Here is a 24616-nt window from a genome sequence, read left to right as displayed (position 1 = left end):
CGCTACTACTGTATGCTACGCTACTACTGTATGCTACTACTGTATGCTACTACTGTATGCTATGCTACTACTGTATGCTACGCTACTACTGTATGCTACTACTGTATGCTACTACTGTATGCTATGCTACTACTGTATGCTACGCTACTACTGTATGCTACGCTACTACTGTATGCTACTACTGTATGCTATGCTACTACTGTATGCTACGCTACTACTGTATGCTACCCTACTACTTACTGTATGTTACACTACTACTGTATGTTACACTACCACTATTCTCTACCCTACCACTATATTCTACGTTACTACTGTATGTTACACTACTACTGTATGCTACGTTACTACTGTCCGAGGAGTTATGAACTTCAAAGGCAGACACATGGTGAATTTGGATCCTAGAGCTTGTTGGTGCAATGAGGATCAGTTTGTCTGCATACACAATAGAAGTGGTACGTTGTGTGTAAACTAAGTACTCGGGACAGTAGGGCGAGTTGGTGTAATGAGGATCAGTTTGTCTGCATACACAATAGAAGTGGGACGTTGTGTGTAAACTAAGTACTCGGGACAGTAGGGCGAGTTTGTGTAATGAGGATCAGTTTGTCTGCATACACAATAGAAGTGGGACGTTGTGTGTAAACTAAGTACTCGGGACAGTAGGGTGAGTTGGTGTAATGAGGATCAGTTTGTCTGCATACACAGTAGAAGTGGTACGTTGTGTGTAAACTAAGTACTCGGGACAGTAGGGCGAGTTGGAGTCGTAGGACTACCTGGTAGCTCTCTGTCTGTCTGTGGCTCTTCTTGTTACATAAGTTGGATTTGGCCCCGCAAAAGTGGTCAGGCCTCCGACCGATGGAGGTCTGCACAGATGCCAACAGCCCCTGGCAGAGAAGACACTCCTCCCACTTCCAATGTTGACCATCTCAACTACAGACTCCTCCCACTTCCAATGTTGATCATCTCAACTACAGACTCCTCCCACTTCCAATGTTGATCATCTCAACTACAGACTCCTCCCACTTCCAATGTTGATCATCTCAACTACAGACTCCTCCCACTTCCAATGTTGATCATCTCAACTACAGACTCCTCCCACTTCCAATGTTGATCATCTCAACTACAGACTCCTCCCACTTCCAATGTTGATCATCTCAACTACTGACTCCTCCCACTTCCAATGTTGATCATCTCAACTACAGACTCCTCCCACTTCCAATGTTGATCATCTCAACTACAGACTCCTCCCACTTCCAATGGCAATCATCTCAACTACAGACTCCTCCTACTTCCAGTGTTGATCATCTCAACTACAGACTCCTCCCACTTCCAATGGCTTGTTGTTGTCTAACAAAGACTGTTGGGATATGAACTCAGCTCCAACTCAGGGCCAAGGCTGTGCGTTGGGGGACACACACACACACACTAGGGCCTTGAGCCCTTAAAAACAGTCTATGATGACAATGAACCAAGATGTGGCAGAACAAAATGACTAAAGAAAAGACAATGTTTTCCACATCTCTTGGGAGTTTTTATTTTTAACATTTTATTTAACCAGGTAGGCTAGTTGAGAACACCTTTATTTAACCAGGTAGGCTAGTTGAGAACACCTTTATTTAACCAGGTAGGCTAGTTGAGAACACCTTTATTTAACCAGGTAGGCTAGTTGAGAACACCTTTATTTAACCAGGTAGGCTAGTTGAGAACACCTTTATTTAACCAGGTAGGCCAGTTGAGAACACCTTTATTTAACCAGGTAGGATAGTTGAGAACACCTTTATTTAACCAGGTAGGATAGTTGAGAACAAGTTCTCATTTACAACTGCGACCTGGCCAAGATAAAGCAAAGCAGTGCGACACAAACAACAACACAGAGTTACACATGGAGTAAACAAACATACAGTCAATAACACAATAGAAGAAAGAAAGTCTACATACAGTGTGTGCAAATGGCGTGAGGAGATAGACAATAAATAGGCCATAGTAGCAAAGTAATTACAATTTAGCAGATTAACACTGGAGTGATACAGTGGGGCAAAAAGGTATTTAGTCAGCCACCAATTGTGCAAGTTCTCCCACTTAAAAAGATGAGAGGCCTGTAATTTTCATCATAGGTACACTTCAACTATGACAGACAAAATGAGAAAAAAAATCCAGAAAATCACATTGTAGGATTTTAAATGAATTTATTTGTAAATTATGGTGGAAAATAAGTATATATTTTTTTTTATCCAAAACATTAACTTAGTCAGCTAAATCCACAGTACTATCACATGGACACAGCCCACTACTAGACCCAGTCCATCTCCACAGTACTATCACATGGACACAGCCCACTACTAGACCCAGTCCATCTCCACAGTACTATCACATGGACACAGCCCACTACTAGACCCAGTCCACTAGATCCAGTCCATCTCCATCCAGTCCACTAGACCCAGTCCATCTCCATCCAGTCCACTAGACCCAGTCCATCTCCACAGTACTATCACATGGACACAGCCCACTACTAGACCCAGTCCATCTCCACAGTACTATCACATGGACACAGCCCACTACTAGACCCAGTCCACTAGACCCAGTCCATCTCCATCCAGTCCACTAGACCCAGTCCATCTCCATCCAGTCCACTAGACCCAGTCCATCTCCACAGTACTATCACATGGACACAGCCCACTACTAGACCCAGTCCATCTCCACAGTACTATCACATGGACACAGCCCAATACTAGACCCAGTCCACTAGACCCAGTCCATCTCCATCCAGTCCACTAGACCCAGTCCATCTCCATCCAGTCCACTAGACCCAGTCCATCCTCAGTGTGTAAAGAGGCTACTGGCTTTAGGCACCTTCAGGTAAACATGAGGTTATTAACTTACCTAACTAGCTGCCCTCTGACCATGAGGTTATTAACTTACCTAACTAGTTGCCCTCTGACCATGAGGTTATTAACTTACCTAACTAGCTGCCCTCTGACCATGAGGTTATTAACTTACCTAACTAGTTACCCTCTGACCATGAGGTTATTAACTTACCTAACTAGCTGCCCTCTGACCATGAGGTTATTAACTTACCTAACTAGCTGCCCCCTGACCAAGAGGTTATTAACTTACCTAACTAGCTGCCCTCTGACCATGAGGTTATTAAGTTATATCTCCTCCATCTTGGCTCCAACATGGCTCTATCTCCTCCAATACTGTGTTCCTCCATCTTGTCTCCAACATGGCTCTATCTCTCCATGGCTCTCTATGTTAGTGGGTTTCTCCCTGTTGTCAGATCGTACTAGAGTAATCACTGTGTGTGTGTGGTGTATTGTGGTGGTGAAGGTGGTTCTTTCTGGTCCTCTCCTCACTGGCCCCGGAGCTTCAGGATGGTTTCCACAGCCTCCGCAAGGTTGTCCACATAGCCATCAGCTGTTACTGTGGGGTGCTTCTCATCACTGGGCCTACAGAGAGAGAGAGACAGAGAGACAAAGAGAGACATACAGAGAGACAGACAGACAGACAGAGAGAGACAGACAGAGAGAGAGAAAGAGGCTGAATGCAGTGGTGTGCAGCATTGAATATTGAGGAGGCCATACATGCCTTGTGTTAACTGTCTGTCAACAAATCAAATTTTATTTGTCACATGCGCAGAATACAACAGGTGTAGTAGACCTCACAGTGAAACAGCTTACTGTACAAGCCCTTAACCAACAGGTGTAGACCTCACAGTGAAACAGCTTACTGTACAAGCCCTTAACCAACAGGTGTAGACCTCACTGTACAAGCCCTTAACCAACAGGTGTAGACCTCACAGTGAAACAGCTTACTGTACAGGCCCTTAACCAACAGGTGTAGACCACAGTGAAACAGCTTACTGTACAAGCCCTTAACCAACAGGTGTAGACCTCACAGTGAAACAGCTTACTGTACAAGCCCTTAACCAACAGGTGTAGTAGACCTCACAGTGAAACAGCTTACTGTACAAGCCCTTAACCAACAGGCGTAGTAGACCTCACAGTGAAACAGCTTACTGTACAAGCCCTTAACCAACAGGCGTAGACCTCACAGTGAAACAGCTTACTGTACAAGCCCTTAACCAACAGGCGTAGACCTCACAGTGAAACAGCTTACTGTACAAGCCCTTAACCAACAGGCGTAGACCTCACAGTGAAACAGCTTACTGTACAAGCCCTTAACCAACAGGTGTAGACCTCACAGTGAAACAGCTTACTGTACAAGCCCTTAACCAACAGGTGTAGACCACAGTGAAACAGCTTACTGTACAAGCCCTTAACCAACAGGTGTAGACCTCACAGTGAAACAGCTTACTGTACAAGCCCTTAACCAACAGGTGTAGTAGACCTCACAGTGAAACAGCTTACTGTACAGGCCCTTAACCAACAGGCGTAGACCTCACAGTGAAACAGCTTACTGTACAGGCCCTTAACCAACAGGTGTAGACCTCACAGTGAAACAGCTTACTGTACAGGCCCTTAACCAACAGGTGTAGACCTCACAGTGAAACAGCTTACTGTACAGGCCCTTAACCAACAGGCGTAGACCTCACAGTGAAACAGCTTACTGTACAAGCCCTTAACCAACAGGTGTAGACCTCACAGTGAAACAGCTTACTGTACAAGCCCTTAACCAACAGGTGTAGACCTCACTGTACAAGCCCTTAACCAACAGGTGTAGACCTCACAGTGAAACAGCTTACTGTACAGGCCCTTAACCAACAGGTGTAGACCACAGTGAAACAGCTTACTGTACAAGCCCTTAACCAACAGGTGTAGACCTCACAGTGAAACAGCTTACTGTACAAGCCCTTAACCAACAGGTGTAGTAGACCTCACAGTGAAACAGCTTACTGTACAAGCCCTTAACCAACAGGCGTAGTAGACCTCACAGTGAAACAGCTTACTGTACAAGCCCTTAACCAACAGGCGTAGACCTCACAGTGAAACAGCTTACTGTACAAGCCCTTAACCAACAGGCGTAGACCTCACAGTGAAACAGCTTACTGTACAAGCCCTTAACCAACAGGCGTAGACCTCACAGTGAAACAGCTTACTGTACAAGCCCTTAACCAACAGGTGTAGACCTCACAGTGAAACAGCTTACTGTACAAGCCCTTAACCAACAGGTGTAGACCACAGTGAAACAGCTTACTGTACAAGCCCTTAACCAACAGGTGTAGACCTCACAGTGAAACAGCTTACTGTACAAGCCCTTAACCAACAGGTGTAGTAGACCTCACAGTGAAACAGCTTACTGTACAGGCCCTTAACCAACAGGCGTAGACCTCACAGTGAAACAGCTTACTGTACAAGCCCTTAACCAACAGGTGTAGACCTCACAGTGAAACAGCTTACTGTACAAGCCCTTAACCAACAGGTGTAGACCTCACAGTGAAACAGCTTACTGTACAAGCCCTTAACCAACAGGTGTAGACCTTACAGTGAAACAGCTTACTGTACAAGCCCTTAACCAACAGGTGTAGACCTCACAGTGAAACAGCTTACTGTACAAGCCCTTAACCAACAGGTGTAGACCTCACAGTGAAACAGCTTACCGTACAAGCCCTTAACCAACAGGCGTAGACCTCACAGTGAAACAGCTTACTGTACAAGCCCTTAACCAACAGGCGTAGACCTCACAGTGAAACAGCTTACTGTACAAGCCCTTAACCAACAGGTGTAGTAGACCTCACAGTGAAACAGCTTACTGTACAAGCCCTTAACCAACAGGTGTAGACCTCACAGTGAAACAGCTTACTGTACAAGCCCTTAACCAACAGGCGTAGACCTCACAGTGAAACAGCTTACTGTACAAGCCCTTAACCAACAGGTGTAGACCTCACAGTGAAACAGCTTACTGTACAAGCCCTTAACCAACAGGTGTAGACCTCACAGTGAAACAGCTTACTGTACAAGCCCTTAACCAACAGGTGTAGTAGACCTCACAGTGAAACAGCTTACTGTACAAGCCCTTAACCAACAGGTGTAGTAGACATCACAGTGAAACAGCTTACTGTACAAGCCCTTAACCAACAGGTGTAGACCTCACAGTGAAACAGCTTACTGTACAAGCCCTTAACCAACAGGCGTAGACCTCACAGTGAAACAGCTTACTGTACAAGCCCTTAACCAACAGGTGTAGACCTCACAGTGAAACAGCTTACTGTACAAGCCATTAACCAACAGGTGTAGACCTCACAGTGAAACAGCTTACTGTACAAGCCCTTAACCAACAGGCGTAGACCTCACAGTGAAACAGCTTACTGTACAGGCCCTTAACCAACAGGTGTAGACCTCACAGTGAAACAGCTTACTGTACAAGCCCTTAACCAACAGGTGTAGACCTCACAGTGAAACAGCTTACTGTACAAGCCCTTAACCAACAGGTGTAGTAGACCTCACAGTGAAACAGCTTACTGTACAGGCCCTTAACCAACAGGCGTAGACCTCACAGTGAAACAGCTTACTGTACAAGCCCTTAACCAACAGGTGTAGTAGACCTCACAGTGAAACAGCTTACTGTACAAGCCCTTAACCAACAGGTGTAGTAGACCTCACAGTGAAACAGCTTACTGTACAAGCCCTTAACCAACAGGTGTAGTAGACCTCACAGTGAAACAGCTTACTGTACAGGCCCTTAACCAACAGGTGTAGACCTCACAGTGAAACAGCTTACTGTACAAGCCCTTAACCAACAGGCGTAGACCTCACAGTGAAACAGCTTACTGTACAAGCCCTTAACCAACAGGTGTAGTAGACCTCACAGTGAAACAGCTTACTGTACAGGCCCTTAACCAACAGGTGTAGACCTCACAGTGAAACAGCTTACTGTACAAGCCCTTAACCAACAGGTGTAGTAGACCTCACAGTGAAACAGCTTACTGTACAAGCCCTTAACCAACAGGCGTAGACCTCACAGTGAAACAGCTTACTGTACAAGCCCTTAACCAACAGGTGTAGACCTCACAGTGAAACAGCTTACTGTACAAGCCCTTAACCAACAGGTGTAGACCTCACAGTGAAACAGCTTACTGTACAAGCCCTTAACCAACAGGTGTAGTAGACCTCACAGTGAAACAGCTTACTGTACAAGCCCTTAACCAACAGGTGTAGACCTCACAGTGAAACAGCTTACTGTACAAGCCCTTAACCAACAGGTGTAGTAGACCTCACAGTGAAACAGCTTACTGTACAAGCCCTTAACCAACAGGCGTAGACCTCACAGTGAAACAGCTTACTGTACAAGCCCTTAACCAACAGGTGTAGACCTCACAGTGAAACAGCTTACTGTACAAGCCCTTAACCAACAGGCGTAGACCTCACAGTGAAACAGCTTACTGTACAAGCCCTTAACCAACAGGTGTAGACCTCACAGTGAAACAGCTTACTGTACAAGCCCTTAACCAACAGGTGTAGACCTCACAGTGAAACAGCTTACTGTACAAGCCCTTAACCAACAGGTGTAGTAGACCTTACAGTGAAACAGCTTACTGTACAAGCCCTTAACCAACAGGTGTAGACCTCACAGTGAAACAGCTTACTGTACAAGCCCTTAACCAACAGGTGTAGACCTCACAGTGAAACAGCTTACTGTACAAGCCCTTAACCAACAGGTGTAGTAGACCTCACAGTGAAACAGCTTACTGTACAAGCCCTTAACCAACAGGTGTAGACCTCACAGTGAAACAGCTTACTGTACAAGCCCTTAACCAACAGGTGTAGTAGACCTCACAGTGAAACAGCTTACCGTACAAGCCCTTAACCAACAGGTGCTTTAAGAAGTTAAGAAGAAAAATGTATTAAGTAAAAAAATAAAAGTAACAAATAATTAAAGATCCGCAGTAAAATAACAATAGTTATGTGTGGAGGCTATATACAGGGTATTACGGTACAGAGTCAATGTGGAGGCTATATACAGGGTATTACGGTACAGAGTCAATGTGGAGGCTATATACAGGGGGTACCGGTACAGAGTCAATGTGGAGGCTATATACAGGGGGTACCGGTACAGAGTCAATGTGGAGGCTATATACAGGGTGTTACGGTACAGAGTCAATGTGGAGGCTATATACAGGGGGTACCGGTACAGAGTCAATGTGGAGGCTATATACAGGGTGTTACGGTACAGAGTCAATGTGGAGGCTATATACAGGGGGTACCGGTACAGAGTCAATGTGGAGGCTATATACAGGGGGTATCGGTACAGAGTCAATGTGGAGGCTATATACAGGGGGTACCGGTACAGAGTCAATGTGGAGGCTATATACAGGGGGTACCGGTACAGAGTCAATGTGGAGGCTATATACAGGGTGTTACGGTACAGAGTCAATGTGGAGGCTATATACAGGGGGTACCGGTACAGAGTCAATGTGGAGGCTATATACAGGGGGTACCAGTACAGAGTCAATGTGGAGACTATATACAGGGGGTACCGGTACAGAGTCAATGTGGAGACTATATACAGGGGGTACCGGTACAGAGTCAATGTGGAGGCTATATACAGGGTGTTACGGTACAGAGTCAATGTGGAGGCTATATACAGGGTGTTACGGTACAGAGTCAATGTGGAGGCTATATACAGGGTATTACGGTACAGAGTCAATGTGGAGGCTATATACAGGGTATTACGGTACAGAGTCAATGTGGAGGCTATATACAGGGTATTACGGTACAGAGTCAATGTGGAGGCTATATACAGGGTATTACGGTACAGAGTCAATGTGGAGGCTATATACAGGGGGTACCGGTACAGAGTCAATGTGGAGGCTACATACAGGGGGTACCAGTACTGAGTCAATGTGGAGGCTATATACAGGGGGTACTGGTACAGAGTCAATGTGGAGGCTATATACAGGGGGTACCGGTACAGAGTCAATGTGGAGGCTACATACAGGGGGTACCAGTACTGAGTCAATGTGGAGGCTATATACAGGGGGTACTGGTACAGAGTCAATGTGGAGACTATATACAGGGGGTACCGGTACAGAGTCAATGTGGAGGCTATATACAGGGGGTACCGGTACAGAGTCAATGTGGAGGCTATATACAGGGGGTACCGGTACAGAGTCAATGTGGAGGCTATATACAGGGGGTACCGGTACAGAGTCAATGTGGAGGCTATATACAGGGGGTACTGGTACAGAGTCAATGTGGAGGCTATATACAGGGGGTACCAGTACAGAGTCAATGTGGAGGCTATATACAGGGGGTACCGGTACAGAGTCAATGTGGAGGCTATATACAGGGGGTACCGGTACAGAGTCAATGTGGAGACTATATACAGGGGGTACCGGTACAGAGTCAATGTGGAGGATATATACAGGGGGTACCGGTACAGAGTCAATGTGGAGGCTATATACAGGGGGTACCAGTACAGAGTCAATGTGGAGGCTATATACAGGGGGTACCAGTACAGAGTCAATGTGGAGGCTATATACAGGGGGTACCAGTACAGAGTCAATGTGGAGGCTATATACAGGGGGTACCAGTACAGAGTCAATGTGGAGGCTATATACAGGGTGTACCGGTACAGAGTCAATGTGGAGGCTATATACAGGGGGTACCGGTACAGAGTCAATGTGGAGGCTATATACAGGGGGTACCGGTACAGAGTCAATGTGGAGGCTATATACAGGGGGTACCAGTACAGAGTCAATGTGGAGGCTATTTACAGGGGGTACCAGTACAGAGTCAATGTGGAAGCTATATACAGGGTATTACGGTACAGAGTCAATGTGGAGGCTATATACAGGGTATTACGGTACAGAGTCAATGTGGAGGCTATATACAGGGGGGTACCTAAAGCCTAGAGCCACACTGAGCTGAACACACACACACACACGTCAAATGAAGAATTGGTTGCAAGAACCTCCATCTCTACTATGAGGATGGAGCCGTGTATCTGTTAAGGGGGGCGGGGGGTTTACACTTAGCTACCAAACATTCCATCCCCACAATAAAATGTTCTCCGACAACAAGCAAGCATTTATCATCACCGGGAGAAAGACAACAACAAAAAGCATATTTTTTATTCCATTTATAATCTTATGACCATAAACATGGCCTTTATTTCCTAATCGGCTTTGGTATCACGATTCCATAACCCCAAAGGAGGACGACGAGAAGGTCATAAACAGGGTCATTACTATCACATCTGGCTGGAGATATCAATAAGTGCCTTTCATCTCCCTCCGTGTTCTCCCTCAGTAGGGTTCAATACAGGCAGCCATATTGGAAGGTCTGGTAAACAGATTTAGGATGTTATAGCAGCCATATTGGAAGGTCTGGTTAACAGATTTAGGATGTTATAGCAGCCATATTGGAAGGTCTGGTTAACAGATTTAGGATGTTATAGCAGCCATATTGGAAGGTCTGGTAAACAGATTTAGGATGTTATAGCAGCCATATTGGAAGGTCTGGTTAACATATTTAGGATGTTACAGCAGCCATATTGGAAGGTCTGGTTAACAGATTTAGGATGTTATAGCAGCCATATTGGAAGGTCTGGTTAACATATTTAGGATGTTACAGCAGCCATATTGGATGGTCTGGTTAACAGATTTAGGATGTTATAGCAGCCATATTGGAAGGTCTGGTTAACAGATTTAGGATGTTATAGCAGCCATATTGGAAGGTCTGGTTAACAGATTTAGGATGTTATAGCAGCCATATTGGAAGGTCTGGTAAACAGATTTAGGATGTTATAGCAGCCATATTGGAAGGTCTGGTTAACAGATTTAGGATGTTATATCAGCCATATTGGAAGGTCTGGTTAACAGATTTAGGATGTTATAGCAGCCATATTGGAAGGTCTGGTAACAGATTTAGGATGTTATAGCAGCCATATTGGAAGGTCTGGTTAACAGATTTAGGATGTTATAGCAGCCATATTGGAAGGTCTGGTTAACAGATTTAGGATGTTATAGCAGCCACATAGGAAGGCCTGGTAACAGATTTAGGATGTTATAGCAGCCATATTGGAAGGTCTGGTTAACAGATTTAGGATGTTACAGCAGCCATATTGGAAGGTCTGGTTAACAGATTTAGGATGTTATAGCAGCCATATTGGAAGGTCTGGTTAACAGATTTAGGATGTTATAGCAGCCATATTGGAAGGTCTGGTTAACAGATTTAGGATGTTATAGCAGCCATATTGGAAGGTCTGGTTAACAGATTTAGGATGTTATAGCAGCCATATTGGAAGGTCTGGTTAACAGATTTAGGATGTTATAGCAGCCACATAGGAAGGCCTGGTAACAGATTTAGGATGTTATAGCAGCCATATTGGAAGGTCTGGTTAACAGATTTAGGATGTTACAGCAGCCATATTGGAAGGTCTGGTTAACAGATTTAGGATGTTATAGCAGCCATATTGGAAGGTCTGGTTAACAGATTTAGGATGTTATAGCAGCCATATTGGAAGGTCTGGTTAACAGATTTAGGATGTTATAGCAGCCATATTGGAAGGTCTGGTTAACAGATTTAGGATGTTATAGCAGCCATATTGGAAGGTCTGGTTAACAGATTTAGGATGTTATAGCAGCCATATTGGAAGGTCTGGTTAACAGATTTAGGATGTTATAGCAGCCATATTGGAAGGTCTGGTTAACAGATTTAGGAGGTTACAGCAGCCATATTGGAAGGTCTGGTTAACAGATTTAGGATGTTATAAGCAGCCATATTGGAAGGTCTGGTTAACAGATTTGGGATGTTATAGCAGCCATATTGGAAGGTCTGGTTAACAGATTTAGGATGTTATAGCAGCCATATTGGAAGGTCTGGTTAACAGATTTAGGATGTTATAGCAGCCATATTGGAAGGTCTGGTTAACAGATTTAGGAGGTTATAGCAGCCATATTGGAAGGTCTGGTAACAGATTTAGGATGTTATAGCAGCCATATTGGAAGGTCTGGTTAACAGATTTAGGATGTTATAGCAGCCATATTGGAAGGTCTGGTTAACAGATTTAGGATGTTATAGCAGCCATATTGGAAGGTCTGGTTAACAGATTTAGGATGTTACAGCAGCCATATTGGAAGGTCTGGTTAACAGATTTAGGATGTTATAGCAGCCATATTGGAAGGTCTAGTTAACAGATTTAGGATGTTATAAGCAGACATATTGGAAGGCCTGGTGGGAACTACACAGGAGGCCTGAGACAGAGCATTGACAGAGCAGCGCCTGGTTGACTTGGTCTAGTCCCAAATGACACCCTATCCCCTACATAGTGCACTACTACTTTTGAACTACGAAAGGTAACAGGGTTCCATTTGGACCGTAACCTTGGAGACAGCCAGCTGTGTTTTCCCACATCTCGCTGTGGTTTATGGCTCTCCACAGAGTTTACGGGGTCATGCAAGGCTAAACGAGGTTAAACAAGGCTAAATCTCACGTCTCACACTCACAATGTGAAAGTAGCAGATAGTGTTTGTGTGAGGCTGAACGAGCCATCTGCACATCAGTTACATGACACACACACACGGCCCCCTTTGGCTCAGATCAGTGCCAGTTTGTCACCGTGTGTGTGTGTGTGTGTGTGTGTGTATATATATACAGTGCCTTGCGAAAGTATTCGGCCCCCTTGAACTTTTGCCACATTTCAGGCTTCAAACATAAAGATATAAAACTGTATTTTTTTTGTGAAGAATCAACAAGTGGGACACAATCATTAAGTGGAACAACATTTATTGGATATTTCAAACTTTTTTAACAAATCAAAAACTGAAAAATTGGGCGTGCAAAATTATTCAGCCCCTTTACTTTCAGTGCAGCAAACTCTCTCCAGAAGTTCAGTGAGGATCTCTGAATGATCCAATGTTGACCTAAATGACTAATGATGATAAATACAATCCACCTGTGTGTAATCAAGTCTCCGTATAAATGCACCTGCACTGTGATAGTCTCAGAGGTCCGTTAAAAGCGCAGAGAGCATCATGAAGAACAAGGAACACACCAGGCAGGTCCGAGATACTGCTGTGAAGAAGTTTAAAGCCGGATTTGGATACAAAAAGATTTCCCAAGCTTTAAACATCCCAAGGAGCACTGTGCAAGCGATAATATTGAAATGGAAGGAGTATCAGACCACTGCAAATCTACCAAGACCTGGCCGTCCCTCTAAACTTTCAGCTCATCCAAGGAGAAGACTGATCAGAGATGCAGCCAAGAGGCCCATGATCACTCTGGATGAACTGCAGAGATCTACAGCTGAGGTGGGAGACTCTGTCCATAGGACAACAATCAGTCGTATATTGCACAAATCTGGCCTTTATGGAAGAGTGGCAAGAAGAAAGCCATTTCTTAAAGATATCCATAAAAAGTGTCGTTTAAAGTTTGCCACAAGCCACCTGGGAGACACACCAAACATGTGGAAGAAGGTGCTCTGGTCAGATGAAACCAAAATTAAACTTTTTTGGCAACAATGCAAAACGTTATGTTTGGCGTAAAAGCAACACAGCTCATCACCCTGAACACACCATCCCCACTGTCAAACATGGTGGTGGCAGCATCATGGTTTGGGCCTGCTTTTCTTCAGCAGGGACAGGGAAGATGGTTAAAATTGATGGGAAGATGGATGGAGCCAAATACAGGACCATTCTGGAAGAAAACCTGATGGAGTCTGCAAAAGACCTGAGACTGGGACGGAGATTTGTCTTCCAACAAGACAATGATCCAAAACATAAAGCAAAATCTACAATGGAATGGTTCAAAAATAAACATATCCAGGTGTTAGAATGACCTGAATCCAATCGAGAATCTGTGGAAAGAACTGAAAACTGCTGTTCACAAATGCTCTCCATCCAACCTCACTTAGCTCGAGCTGTTTTGCAAGGAGGAATGGGAAAAAATGTCAGTCTCTCGATGTGCAAAACTGATAGAGACATACCCCAAGCGATTTACAGCTGTAATCGCAGCAAAAGGTGGCGCTACAAAGTATTAACTTAAGGCGGCTGAATAATTTTGCACGCCCAATTTTTCAGTTTTTGATATGTTAAAAAAGTTTGAAATATCCAATAAATGTCGTTCCACTTCATGATTGTGTCCCACTTGTTGTTGATTCTTCACAAAAAAATACAGTTTTATATCTTTATGTTTGAAGCCTGAAATGTGGCAAAAGGTCGCAAAGTTCAAGGGGGCCGAATACTTTCGCCAGGCACTGTATATACACTACCGTTTAAAAGTTTGGGGTCATTTAGAAAAGTCCTTGTTTTTTAAAGAAAAGCTTTTTTTCTGTCCATTAAAATAACATCAAATTGATCAGAAATACAGTGTAGACATTGTTCATGTTGTAAATGACTAATGTAGCTGGAAACGGCTGATTGTTAATGGAATATCTACATAGGCGTACAGAGGCCCATTATCAGCAACCATCACTCCTGTGTTCCAATGGCACGTTGTGTTAGCTAATCCAAGTTTATCATTTTAAAAGGCTAATTGATCATTAGAAAACCCTTTTGTAATTATATTAGCACATCTGAAAACTGTTGTACTGATTAAAGAAGCAATACAACTGGCCTTCTTTAGACTAGTTGAGTATCTGGAGCATCAGCATTTGTGGGTTCGATTACAGGCTCAAAATGGCCAGAAGCAAATACCTTTCTTCTGAAACTCGTCAGTCTCTTCTTGTTCTGAGAAATGAAGGCTATTCCATGTGAGAAATTGCCAAGAAACTGAAGATCTCGTACAACGCTGTGTCCTACTCCCTTCACAGAACAGCACAAACTGGCTCTAACCAGAATAGAAAAGAGGAGTGGGCGGCCCCGGTGCACAACTGAGCAAGAGGACAAGTACATTATAGTGTCTCGTGTTGTGTGGCTGACTGTCCCGTGTTGTGTGGCTGACTGTCCTGGGGTCCTGTGTTGTGTGGCTGACTGTCCTGTGTTGTGTGGCTGACTGTCCTGTGTTGTGTGGCTGACTGTCCTGGGGTCCTGTGTTGTGTGGCTGACTGTCCTGTGTTGTGTGGCTGACTGTCCTGTGTTGTGTGGCTGACTGTCCCGGGGTCCTATGTTGTGTGGCTGACTGCACCGGGGTCCTGTGTTGTGTGGCTGACTGTCCCGGGGTCCTGTGTAGTGTGGTTGACTGTCCCGGGGTCATGTGTTGTGTGGCTGACTGTCCCGGGGTCCTGTGTAGTGTGGCTGACTGTCCCGGGGTCCTGTGTTGTGTGGCTGACTGTCCCGGGGTCCTGTGTAGTGTGGCTGACTGTCCCGGGGTCCTGTGTAGTGTGGCTGACTGTCCCGGGGTCCTGTGTAGTGTGGCTGACTGTCCCGGGGTCCTGTGTAGTGTGGCTGACTGTCCCGGGGTCCTGTGTAGTGTGGCTGACTGTCCCGGGGTCCTGTGTAGTGTGGCTGACTGTCCCGGGGGCCTGTGTTGTGTGGCTGACTGTCCTGGGGTCATGTGTAGTGTGGCTGACTGTAATGGTGTCCTGTGTAGTGTGGCTGACTGTCCTGGGGTCCTGTGTAGTGTGGCTGACTGTCCTGGGGTCATGTGTTGTGTGGCTGACTGTCCTGGGGTCCTGTGTAGTGTGGCTGACTGTCCTGGGGTCATGTGTTGTGTGGCTGACTGTCCTGGGGTCCTGTGTAGTGTGGCTGACTGTCCCGGGGTCCTGTGTTGTGTGGCTGACTGTCCTGGGGTCCTGTGTAGTGTGGCTGACTGTCCCGGGGTCCTGTGTTGTGTGGCTGACTGTCCCGGGGTCCTGTGTAGTGTGGCTGACTGTCCTGGGGTCCTGTGTTGTGTGGCTGACTGTCCCGGGGTCCTGTGTAGTGTGGCTGACTGTCCTGGGGTCATGTGTTGTGTGGCTGACTGTCCCGGGGTCCTGTGTAGTGTGGCTGACTGTCCCGGGGTCCTGTGTTGTGTGGCTGACTGTCCTGGGGTCCTGTGTAGTGTGGCTGACTGTCCTGGGGTCCTGTGTTGTGTGGCTGACTGTCCTGGGGTCCTGTGTTGTGTGGCTGACTGTCCCGGGGTCCTGTGTTGTGTGGCTGACTGTCCCGGGGTCCTGTGTAGTGTGGCTGACTGTCCTGGGGTCATGTGTTGTGTGGCTGACTGTCCTGGGGTCATGTGTTGTGTGGCTGACTGTCCTGGGGTCCTGTGTAGTGTGGCTGACTGTCCTGGGGTCATGTGTTGTGTGGCTGACTGTCCTGGGGTCCTGTGTAGTGTGGCTGACTGTCCTGGGGTCATGTGTTGTGTGGCTGACTGTCCCGGGGTCCTGTGTAGTGTGGCTGACTGTCCCGGGGTCCTGTGTTGTGTGGCTGACTGTCCTGGGGTCCTGTGTAGTGTGGCTGACTGTCTTGGGGTCCTGTGTTGTGTGGCTGACTGCCCCGGGGTCCTGTGTTGTGTGGCTGACTGTCCTGGGGTCCTGTGTAGTGTGGCTGACTGTAATGGTGTCCTGTGTAGTGTGGCTGACTGTCCTGGGGTCCTGTGTTGTGTGGCTGACTGTCCTGGGGTCCTGTGTTGTGTGGCTGACTGCCCCGGGGTCCTGTGTTGTGTGGCTGACTGTCCTGGGGTCCTGTGTTGTGTGGCTGACTGTCCTGGGGTCCTGTGTTGTGTGGCTGACTGTCCTGGGGTCCTGTGTTGTACAGTACCAGTGAAAAGTCTGGACACACCCACTCAAGGGTTTTTCTTTATTTTTACTATTTTCTACATTGTAGAATAACAGTGAAGACATCAAAAACTATGAAATAACACATATGGAATCATGTAGGAGCCAAAAAAAGTGTTAAACAAATCAAAATAAATGTTATATTCTTGAAAGTAGCCAACCTTTGCCTCGATGACAGCTTTGCACTCTTCCATACGTGTTATTTCATAGTGTTGATGTCTTCACTAGTCAGTCAGACTACAGACTAATACAGAGAGTATGGATGGGATTGGGGCAGAGCTGCATTTACACATTTGGATAACATGAAGATATTTTCAGCATATTCTTAATGAAATAAACAAATCTTTAAATGGTAAGTTTCACAGAGACAGAATAATAAACCTTGGACCAAGAAGTTCTCAATCGGGACTCTCCATCGAAAATAGTGTTTTTAGTCCTTAGATTGAGATGTTGTGTAGGACCGCCCCCTTGTGGTCGTTGATGGGACAGTTGGTTTCTGCCTGCGTTCATTTCAACGATGTGAAGCCAAACATACGGACGTCAACATACATAAACAAACACCTACCTGTATTTTCCTGTCCTCACTTGGACCCCCTTCATTCCACAGTGTTGGGCCCCGCCCACATCATTCACCAGATCGTCACCAATCATCAGAGTCTGACAGGAGGAGAGGGAGAGAGACAGAAAGAGAGCAGTAGGAGAGAGAGAAAGAGAGCAGGAGGAGAGAGAGAAAGAGAGCAGGAGGAGAGAGACAGAAAGAGAGCAGGAAGAGAGAGAGAGAGAGACAGAAAGAGAGCAGGAGAGAGAGAGAGAGAGAGAGAGAGAGAGAGAGAGAGAGAGACAGAAAGAGAGCAGGAGGAGAGAGAGAGACAGAAAGAGAGCAGGAGGAGAGAGAGACAGAAAGAGAGCAGGAGGAGAGAGAGAGACAGAAAGAGAGCAGGAGGATGGCTCGGAATCCTTTTTAACAGAATGTGTGTGCTGGATTTAGTTTTTAAACCTACCTGGTGTGACTGAACCCCCATGTCATCTAGAACTTTCTGAAAGAACATGGGGTCTGGCTTCCCGATGACCTCAGCTTCTACATCACAGGCATACTGATGGAGAGAAACACAACGACCCCTCAGCTTCTACATCACAGGCATACTGATGGAGAGAAACACAACGACCCCTCAGCTTCTACATCACAGGCATACTGATGGAGAGAAACAACGACGACCTCAGCTTCTACATCACAGGCATACTGATGGAGAGAAACACAACGACCTCAGCTTCTACATCACAGGCATACTGATGGAGAGAAACACAACGACCTCAGCTTCTACATCACAGGCATACTGATGGAGAGAAACAACGACGACCTCAGCTTCTACATCACAGGCATACTGATGGAGAGAAACACAACGACCTCAGCTTCTACATCACAGGCATACTGATGGAGAGAAACACAACGACCTCAGCTTCTACATCACAGGTATACTGATGGAGAGAAACAACGACCTCAGCTTCTACATCACAGGCATACTGATGGAGAGAAACACAACGACCTCAGCTTCTACATCACAGGTATACTGATGGAGAGAAACAACGACCTCAGCTTCTACATCACAGGCATACTGATGGAGAGAAACACAACGACCTCAGCTTCTACATCACAGGCATACTGATGGAGAGAAACACAACGACCTCAGCTTCTACATCACAGGCATACTGATGGAGAGAAACAACGACCTCAGCTTCTACATCACAGGTATACTGATGGAGAGAAACAACGACCTCAGCTTCTACATCACAGGCATACTGATGGAGAGAAACAACGACCTCAGCTTCTACATCACAGGTATACTGATGGAGAGAAACACAACGACCCCTCAGCTTCTACATCACAGGCATACTGATGGAGAGAAACACAACGACCCCTCAGCTTCTACATCACAGGCATACTGATGGAGAGAAACACAACGACCTCAGCTTCTACATCACAGGCATACTGATGGAGAGAAACACAACGACCCCTCAGCTTCTACATCACAGGCATACTGATGGAGAGAAACAACGACGACCGTTGAAACAGAGATGACTGAGTTCCCACAAAGGTCTGGGGGAGATATCAACGTGCTTTGACTTAAACAAATAAAATGTTTTTAAAAGTAGGCGAGTTTGACTTTTTTTTTAAAAATATATAAATATTTATTTTATACGCTCATCTGTTACTGTCACTTTGTCATATTGTTTTCTAATATCTTTTCAATGTTAATAATGCAAAAAATAAAATATATATTTTTCTTAAACTCACCTACTGTGTGTGTGTAGTGTAATATCACCCACCTCCAATGCCTTCATGTAAACCCCAACATCCAGGTTCAGGCCTTCATCCTCTTTGTAGTACTTCCTATAAAGATCACACAGTGGATCGCAGGGTTAAAGTACAGGTAACTTCCTGTAAAGATCACACAGTGGACCTCAGGGTTAAAGTAGAGCTGTAGGTCACTTCCTATAAAGATCACACAGTGGATCGCAGGGTTAAAGTACAGGTAACTTCCTGTAAAGATCACACAGTGGACCTCAGGGTTAAAGTAGAGCTGTAGGTCACTTCCTATAAAGATCACACAGTGGACCTCAGGGTTAAAGTAGAGCTGTAGGTCACTTCCTGTAAAGATCACACAGTGGACCTCAGGGTTAAAGTAGAGCTGTAGGTCACTTCCTGTAAAGATCACACAGTGGACCTCAGGGTTAAAGTAGAGCTGTAGGTCAATTCCTGTAAAGATCACACAGTGGACCTCAGGGTTAAAGTAGAGCTGTAGGTCACTTCCTGTAAAGATCACACAGTGGACCTCAGGGTTAAAGTAGAGCTGTAGGTCACTTCCTGTAAAGATCACACAGTGGACCTCAGGGTTAAAGTAGAGCTGTAGGTCACTTCCTGTAAAGATCACACAGTGGACCTCAGGGTTAAAGTAGAGCTGTAGGTCACTTCCTATAAAGATCACACAGTGGACCTCAGGGTTAAAGTAGAGCTGTAGGTCACTTCCTGTAAAGATCACACAGTGGACCTCAGGGTTAAAGTAGAGCTGTAGGTCACTTCCTATAAAGATCACACAGTGGACCTCAGGGTTAAAGTAGAGCTGTAGGTCACTTCCTGTAAAGATCACACAGTGGACCTCAGGGTTAAAGTAGAGCTGTAGGTCACTTCCTGTAAAGATCACACAGTGGACCTCAGGGTTAAAGTAGAGCTGTAGGTAACTTCCTATAAAGATCACACAGTGGACCTCAGGGTTAAAGTAGAGCTGTAGGTCACTTCCTATAAAGATCACACAGTGGACCTCAGGGTTAAAGTAGAGCTGTAGGTCACTTCCTATAAAGATCACACAGTGGACCTCAGGGTTAAAGTAGAGCTGTAGGTCACTTCCTATAAAGATCACACAGTGGACCTCAGGGTTAAAGTAGAGCTGTAGGTCACTTCCTGTAAAGATCACACAGTGGACCTCAGGGTTAAAGTAGAGCTGAAGGAATATCCTTCTGAATAAATCAGGCCTTTATTACTGGGTTGTTACTACACGATAATAACATTATTATCCAATAATAAAGTGAGAGAGAGAGAGAGTGAGAGCGAGAGCGAGACAGAGAGACAGAGAGACAGAGAGACAGAGAGACATCACACCTACCCTCTGCCCAGAGAGAACAGTACTGGTTTCTCCAGCCCTATGAGAACTCTGAAGGCATCGTTGAGGTTCTGGTAGGAGAACTTCTCTGCTGCGTCTCCTATGACAACACAGTTTGGGTTGGCCTTTTCAACACTGTCAAACTCAGGGACAACACCTGCAACGAACCAAACAAACACGGTATACATGATCACTTTGTATAGAAATAGACACATTTAAAAATAAAAAAAACTCTATTGTCCATTAAGTAACACAGAATGGAAAATTGTCTTGGGTGCTCTGGTTTACATTAAAGGGAGAACAGACATAAAAACACAGACATTGAGCATTTCCATGTCAGATCAGCAACTTATTTAGGATCTCTCAGTGATTTATCCAGAGGAAAAGGGACTGGTTTTGGCCCGTCATTGTAAATAAGAATTTGTTCTTAAAACTGTCTTGCCTAGTTAAATAAAAAGTTAGATTAAAAAAATATATATCATTATTAACATGATTAATCAATACCATCATAGACCAGCAAGTGGGGTCGTAACCCCCTCTCCTTCAGGACAGCCACGGCAGCCGGGGCTGGAGAGAACACCTCAGACACACAGATATCAAAGCCCATCCTCTGCAGCTTGGCTACAAACACCTCCCGTGTGGCCTGGGTCTCGTTGGTACAGAAACGCACCTGCAGGTCCGAGGCCTTTAGCCTGCATGGAGAAAGCTTTTTTGGACATAATCCATTTTTAACATTTAACATTCGAGTCATTTGGGCAGATGTTGTTATCCAGAGCGATCTACAGTAAAGTGTATTCATCATAAATTAGCTAGGTGAGACGACCGCAAATCTCAAGTCATAGTCAGGAAGTGTACCTCAATGTAGTCAGGAAGTGTTCCTCAATGTAGTCAGGGAGTGTTCCTCAATGTAGTCAGGGAGTGTCCCTCAATGTAGTCAGGAAATGTCCCTCAACGTAGTCAGGAAATGTCCCTCAATGTAGTCAGGAAGTGTTCCTCAATGTAGTCAGGAAGTGTTCCTCAATGTAGTCAGGGAGTGTTCCTCAATGTAGTCAGGGAGTGTCCCTCAATGTAGTCAGGGAGTGTTCCTCAATGTAGTCAGGGAGTGTTCCTCAATGTAGTCAGGGAGTGTTCCTCAATGTAGTGTTCCTCAATGTAGTCAGGAAGTGTCCCTCAACGTAGTCAGGAAATGTCCCTCAACGTAGTCAGGAAATGTCCCTCAATGTAGTCAGGAAGTGTTCCTCAATGTAGTCAGGAAGTGTATGAAAAGACAAGTCGAGTGTACATTCATTATTATTATGTTTTTGCGTTATGGGATTTAAATCAAGACATTTTGATAACCTCATTGACCAAACACTTCCTTATATGCGCTATGCAAAGTTATCCAGGGGAAGAGGTTTGATTACCATGGGGTTGTAGTTCTTCCGTTTTAAATCAAGGATACTATTTCTCCATGTACCCGCTGGTAGTAAGTCCAGGTGAGTTTTCTGTTCTAATAGGAGGTTGATATTATAACCTTGGTTAGACTCAGAACAGATACATTACTAATAGGAGGTTGACATTATAACCTTGGTTAGACTACAGAACAGATACATTACTAATAGGAGGTTGATATTATAACCTTGGTTAGACTACAGAACAGATACATTACTAATAGGGTTGATATTATAACCTTGGTTAGACTACAGAACAGATACATTACTAATAGGGTTGATATTATAACCTTGGTTAGACTACAGAACAGATACATTACTAATAGGAGGTTGATATTATAACCTTGGTTAGACTACAGAACAGATACATTACTAATAGGAGGTTGACATTATAACCTTGGTTAGACTCAGAACAGATACATTACTAATAGGGTTGATATTATAACCTTGGTTAGACTACAGAACAGATACATTACTAATAGGAGGTTGATATTATAACCTTGGTTAGACTACAGAACAGATACATTACTAATAGGAGGTTGATATTATAACCTTGGTTAGACTACAGAACAGATACATTACTAATAGGAGGTTGACATTATAACCTTGGTTAGACTACAGAACAGATACATTACTAATAGGGTTGACATTATAACCTTGGTTAGACTACAGAACAGATACATTACTAATAGGAGGTTGATATTATAACCTTGGTTAGACTACAGAACAGATACATTACTAATAGGAGGTTGACATTATAACCTTGGTTAGACTCAGAACAGATACATTACTAATAGGGTTGATATTATAACCTTGGTTAGACTACAGAACAGATACATTACTAATAGGAGGTTGATATTATAACCTTGGTTAGACTACAGAACAGATACATTACTAATAGGAGGTTGACATTATAACCTTGGTTAGACTACAGAACAGATACATTACTAATAGGAGGTTGATATTATAACCTTGGTTAGACTACAGAACAGATACATTACTAATAGGGTTGATATTATAACCTTGGTTAGACTACAGAACAGATACATTACTAATAGGGTTGATATTATAACCTTGGTTAGACTACAGAACAGATACATTACTAATAGGAGGTTGATATTATAACCTTGGTTAGACTACAGAACAGATACATTACTAATAGGGTTGATATTATAACCTTGGTTAGACTGCAGAACAGATACATTACTAATAGGAGGTTGATATTATAACCTTGGTTAGACTACAGAACAGATACATTACTAATAGGGTTGATATTATAACCTTGGTTAGACTACAGAACAGATACATTACTAATAGGAGGTTGACATTATAACCTTGGTTAGACTACAGAACAGATACATTACTAATAGGAGGTTGATATTATAACCTTGGTTAGACTACAGAACAGATACATTACTAATAGGGTTGATATTATAACCTTGGTTAGACTACAGAACAGATACATTACTAATAGGGTTGATATTATAACCTTGGTTAGACTACAGAACAGATACATTACTAATAGGGTTGATATTATAACCTTGGTTAGACTACAGAACAGATACATTACTAATAGGAGGTTGATATTATAACCTTGGTTAGACTACAGAACAGATACATTACTAATAGGAGGTTGATATTATAACCTTGGTTAGACTACAGAACAGATACATTACTAATAGGGTTGATATTATAACCTTGGTTAGACTGCAGAACAGATACAGTGAAACAACATTTTCTACTTTATTCTGAACCAAAAAAAAAAACAACCCCAGAAGAGAAATAGAAACAAATCCAATCATTAGGATACAATGAACCTCTGCATGTCTCGTCCCGAAAGGACATTCAACTGATCTGCACGTTTACACATTACATTTATTTTTGTATGTTACTGGGATTGTAGAAATAATGTATTCAAGTGCTTCAGTGAGTGACAGCTCTGAAGCAATCTTGCCACCACACCCCCTTATCAGTTTTGAACGTTTGACATTAGGTTAGACAGCAGACTGACCCCGCTAAAAAAACAGACTCACCTGAGACTAACCCATTCCATAGTTAAACAACATTCAGAACCGAACTTAAGACGTGTAAATGAAGTGTCATATAGCTGTTGTAGAGCTGTAATAGAGATTCCTGTTTCTACGGTATATCATGTGCGTTCTGCTACTACATTTCAATATGAACGAATCTGATGGCTAATCGTTGTAGTACCATCGTTGCTGATGTATAAACCTCACTTTGCTCACTGCTTCTACCTATGGAGACAGTCATATAAAAACGCCACACGTCTAAAGACTATGAATACAAGCTTTCCAACAGGTGTCGACCATACCGTAAAAGGAGTGAAAACACGAGAGCAGAACAGATACATTACTAATAGGAGGTTGATATTATAACCTTGGTTAGACTGCAGAACAGATACTTTACTAATAGGAGCTGAATGCAAGCTTTCCAACAGGTGTCGACCATACCGAAAAGGAGTGAAAACACGAGAGTTGACTAGGAACCGATGAGCTCAATCTCAAACCAGAACAACCACATGGCCGCTTCACTGCTGGCTGCCGCTCGGTAATAGATTTGCCCCGGTAATAAATCATTATTATTTGCATATTTAGAACATGCAACATTTCTATCTGAAGGAGTCTGGCTAATAATATGTTTCCACCCGGACCCACTGTCCCGAAACAGTGTCCGTCCTCTGAATGCCACTGGGCATAGCTCGACGTCTACCTAGTAGTTTACCTAACTAACCTCCTCACCTTTTCACCGCTTCTACGGAGCCTGGAATTGGTGTGCCGCCGTCTTCTCCGGCATCATATAACACGCCGCACATGTCTAAAATCACACCTTTCAGACTTTTGACGGAGTCTTCCCAGCTGGTAGCTGCCATGACAAAAAAGTGCCACAGTAAAAAGAGCAGATTCTTCTTCTTCTTCTTCT

General features: G+C 44.3%; 1 protein-coding gene across 4 annotated transcripts; it reads right to left on the bottom strand.

Annotated features, from left to right (window-relative positions):
• Positions 1–2166: 2166 nt before the first annotated feature.
• On the bottom strand, positions 2167–24616 carry LOC110516312 (phospholysine phosphohistidine inorganic pyrophosphate phosphatase). Of its 4 annotated transcripts, none has more exons than XR_005041873.1 (8): positions 24436–24610; positions 20751–20938; positions 20250–20403; positions 18916–18979; positions 17592–17684; positions 17156–17247; positions 2430–3443; positions 2167–2351 (listed from the first exon to the last, which is right to left on the bottom strand). XR_005041873.1 is itself a non-coding variant. In XM_036972605.1 (7 exons), the coding sequence occupies exons 1-7, from the start codon at positions 24564–24566 to the stop codon at positions 3347–3349; spliced, it is 819 nt and encodes a 272-aa protein (XP_036828500.1). In that variant the 5' UTR covers positions 24567–24610; the 3' UTR covers positions 2167–3346. The 4 variants fall into 4 exon arrangements, 2 of the variants coding, with proteins under 2 accessions (XP_036828500.1, XP_036828501.1); XR_005041874.1 differs by having other exon boundaries at positions 2167–2877; positions 2917–3443; XM_036972605.1 differs by having other exon boundaries at positions 2167–3443.

Source organism: Oncorhynchus mykiss, unplaced genomic scaffold (assembly GCF_013265735.2).
Source record: "Oncorhynchus mykiss isolate Arlee unplaced genomic scaffold, USDA_OmykA_1.1 un_scaffold_186, whole genome shotgun sequence".
In the NCBI taxonomy this organism is placed as follows: domain Eukaryota; kingdom Metazoa; phylum Chordata; class Actinopteri; order Salmoniformes; family Salmonidae; genus Oncorhynchus; species Oncorhynchus mykiss.
Note: the sequence above shows the minus strand (reverse complement) of the source record. Positions and strands in the feature narration are given on the sequence as shown.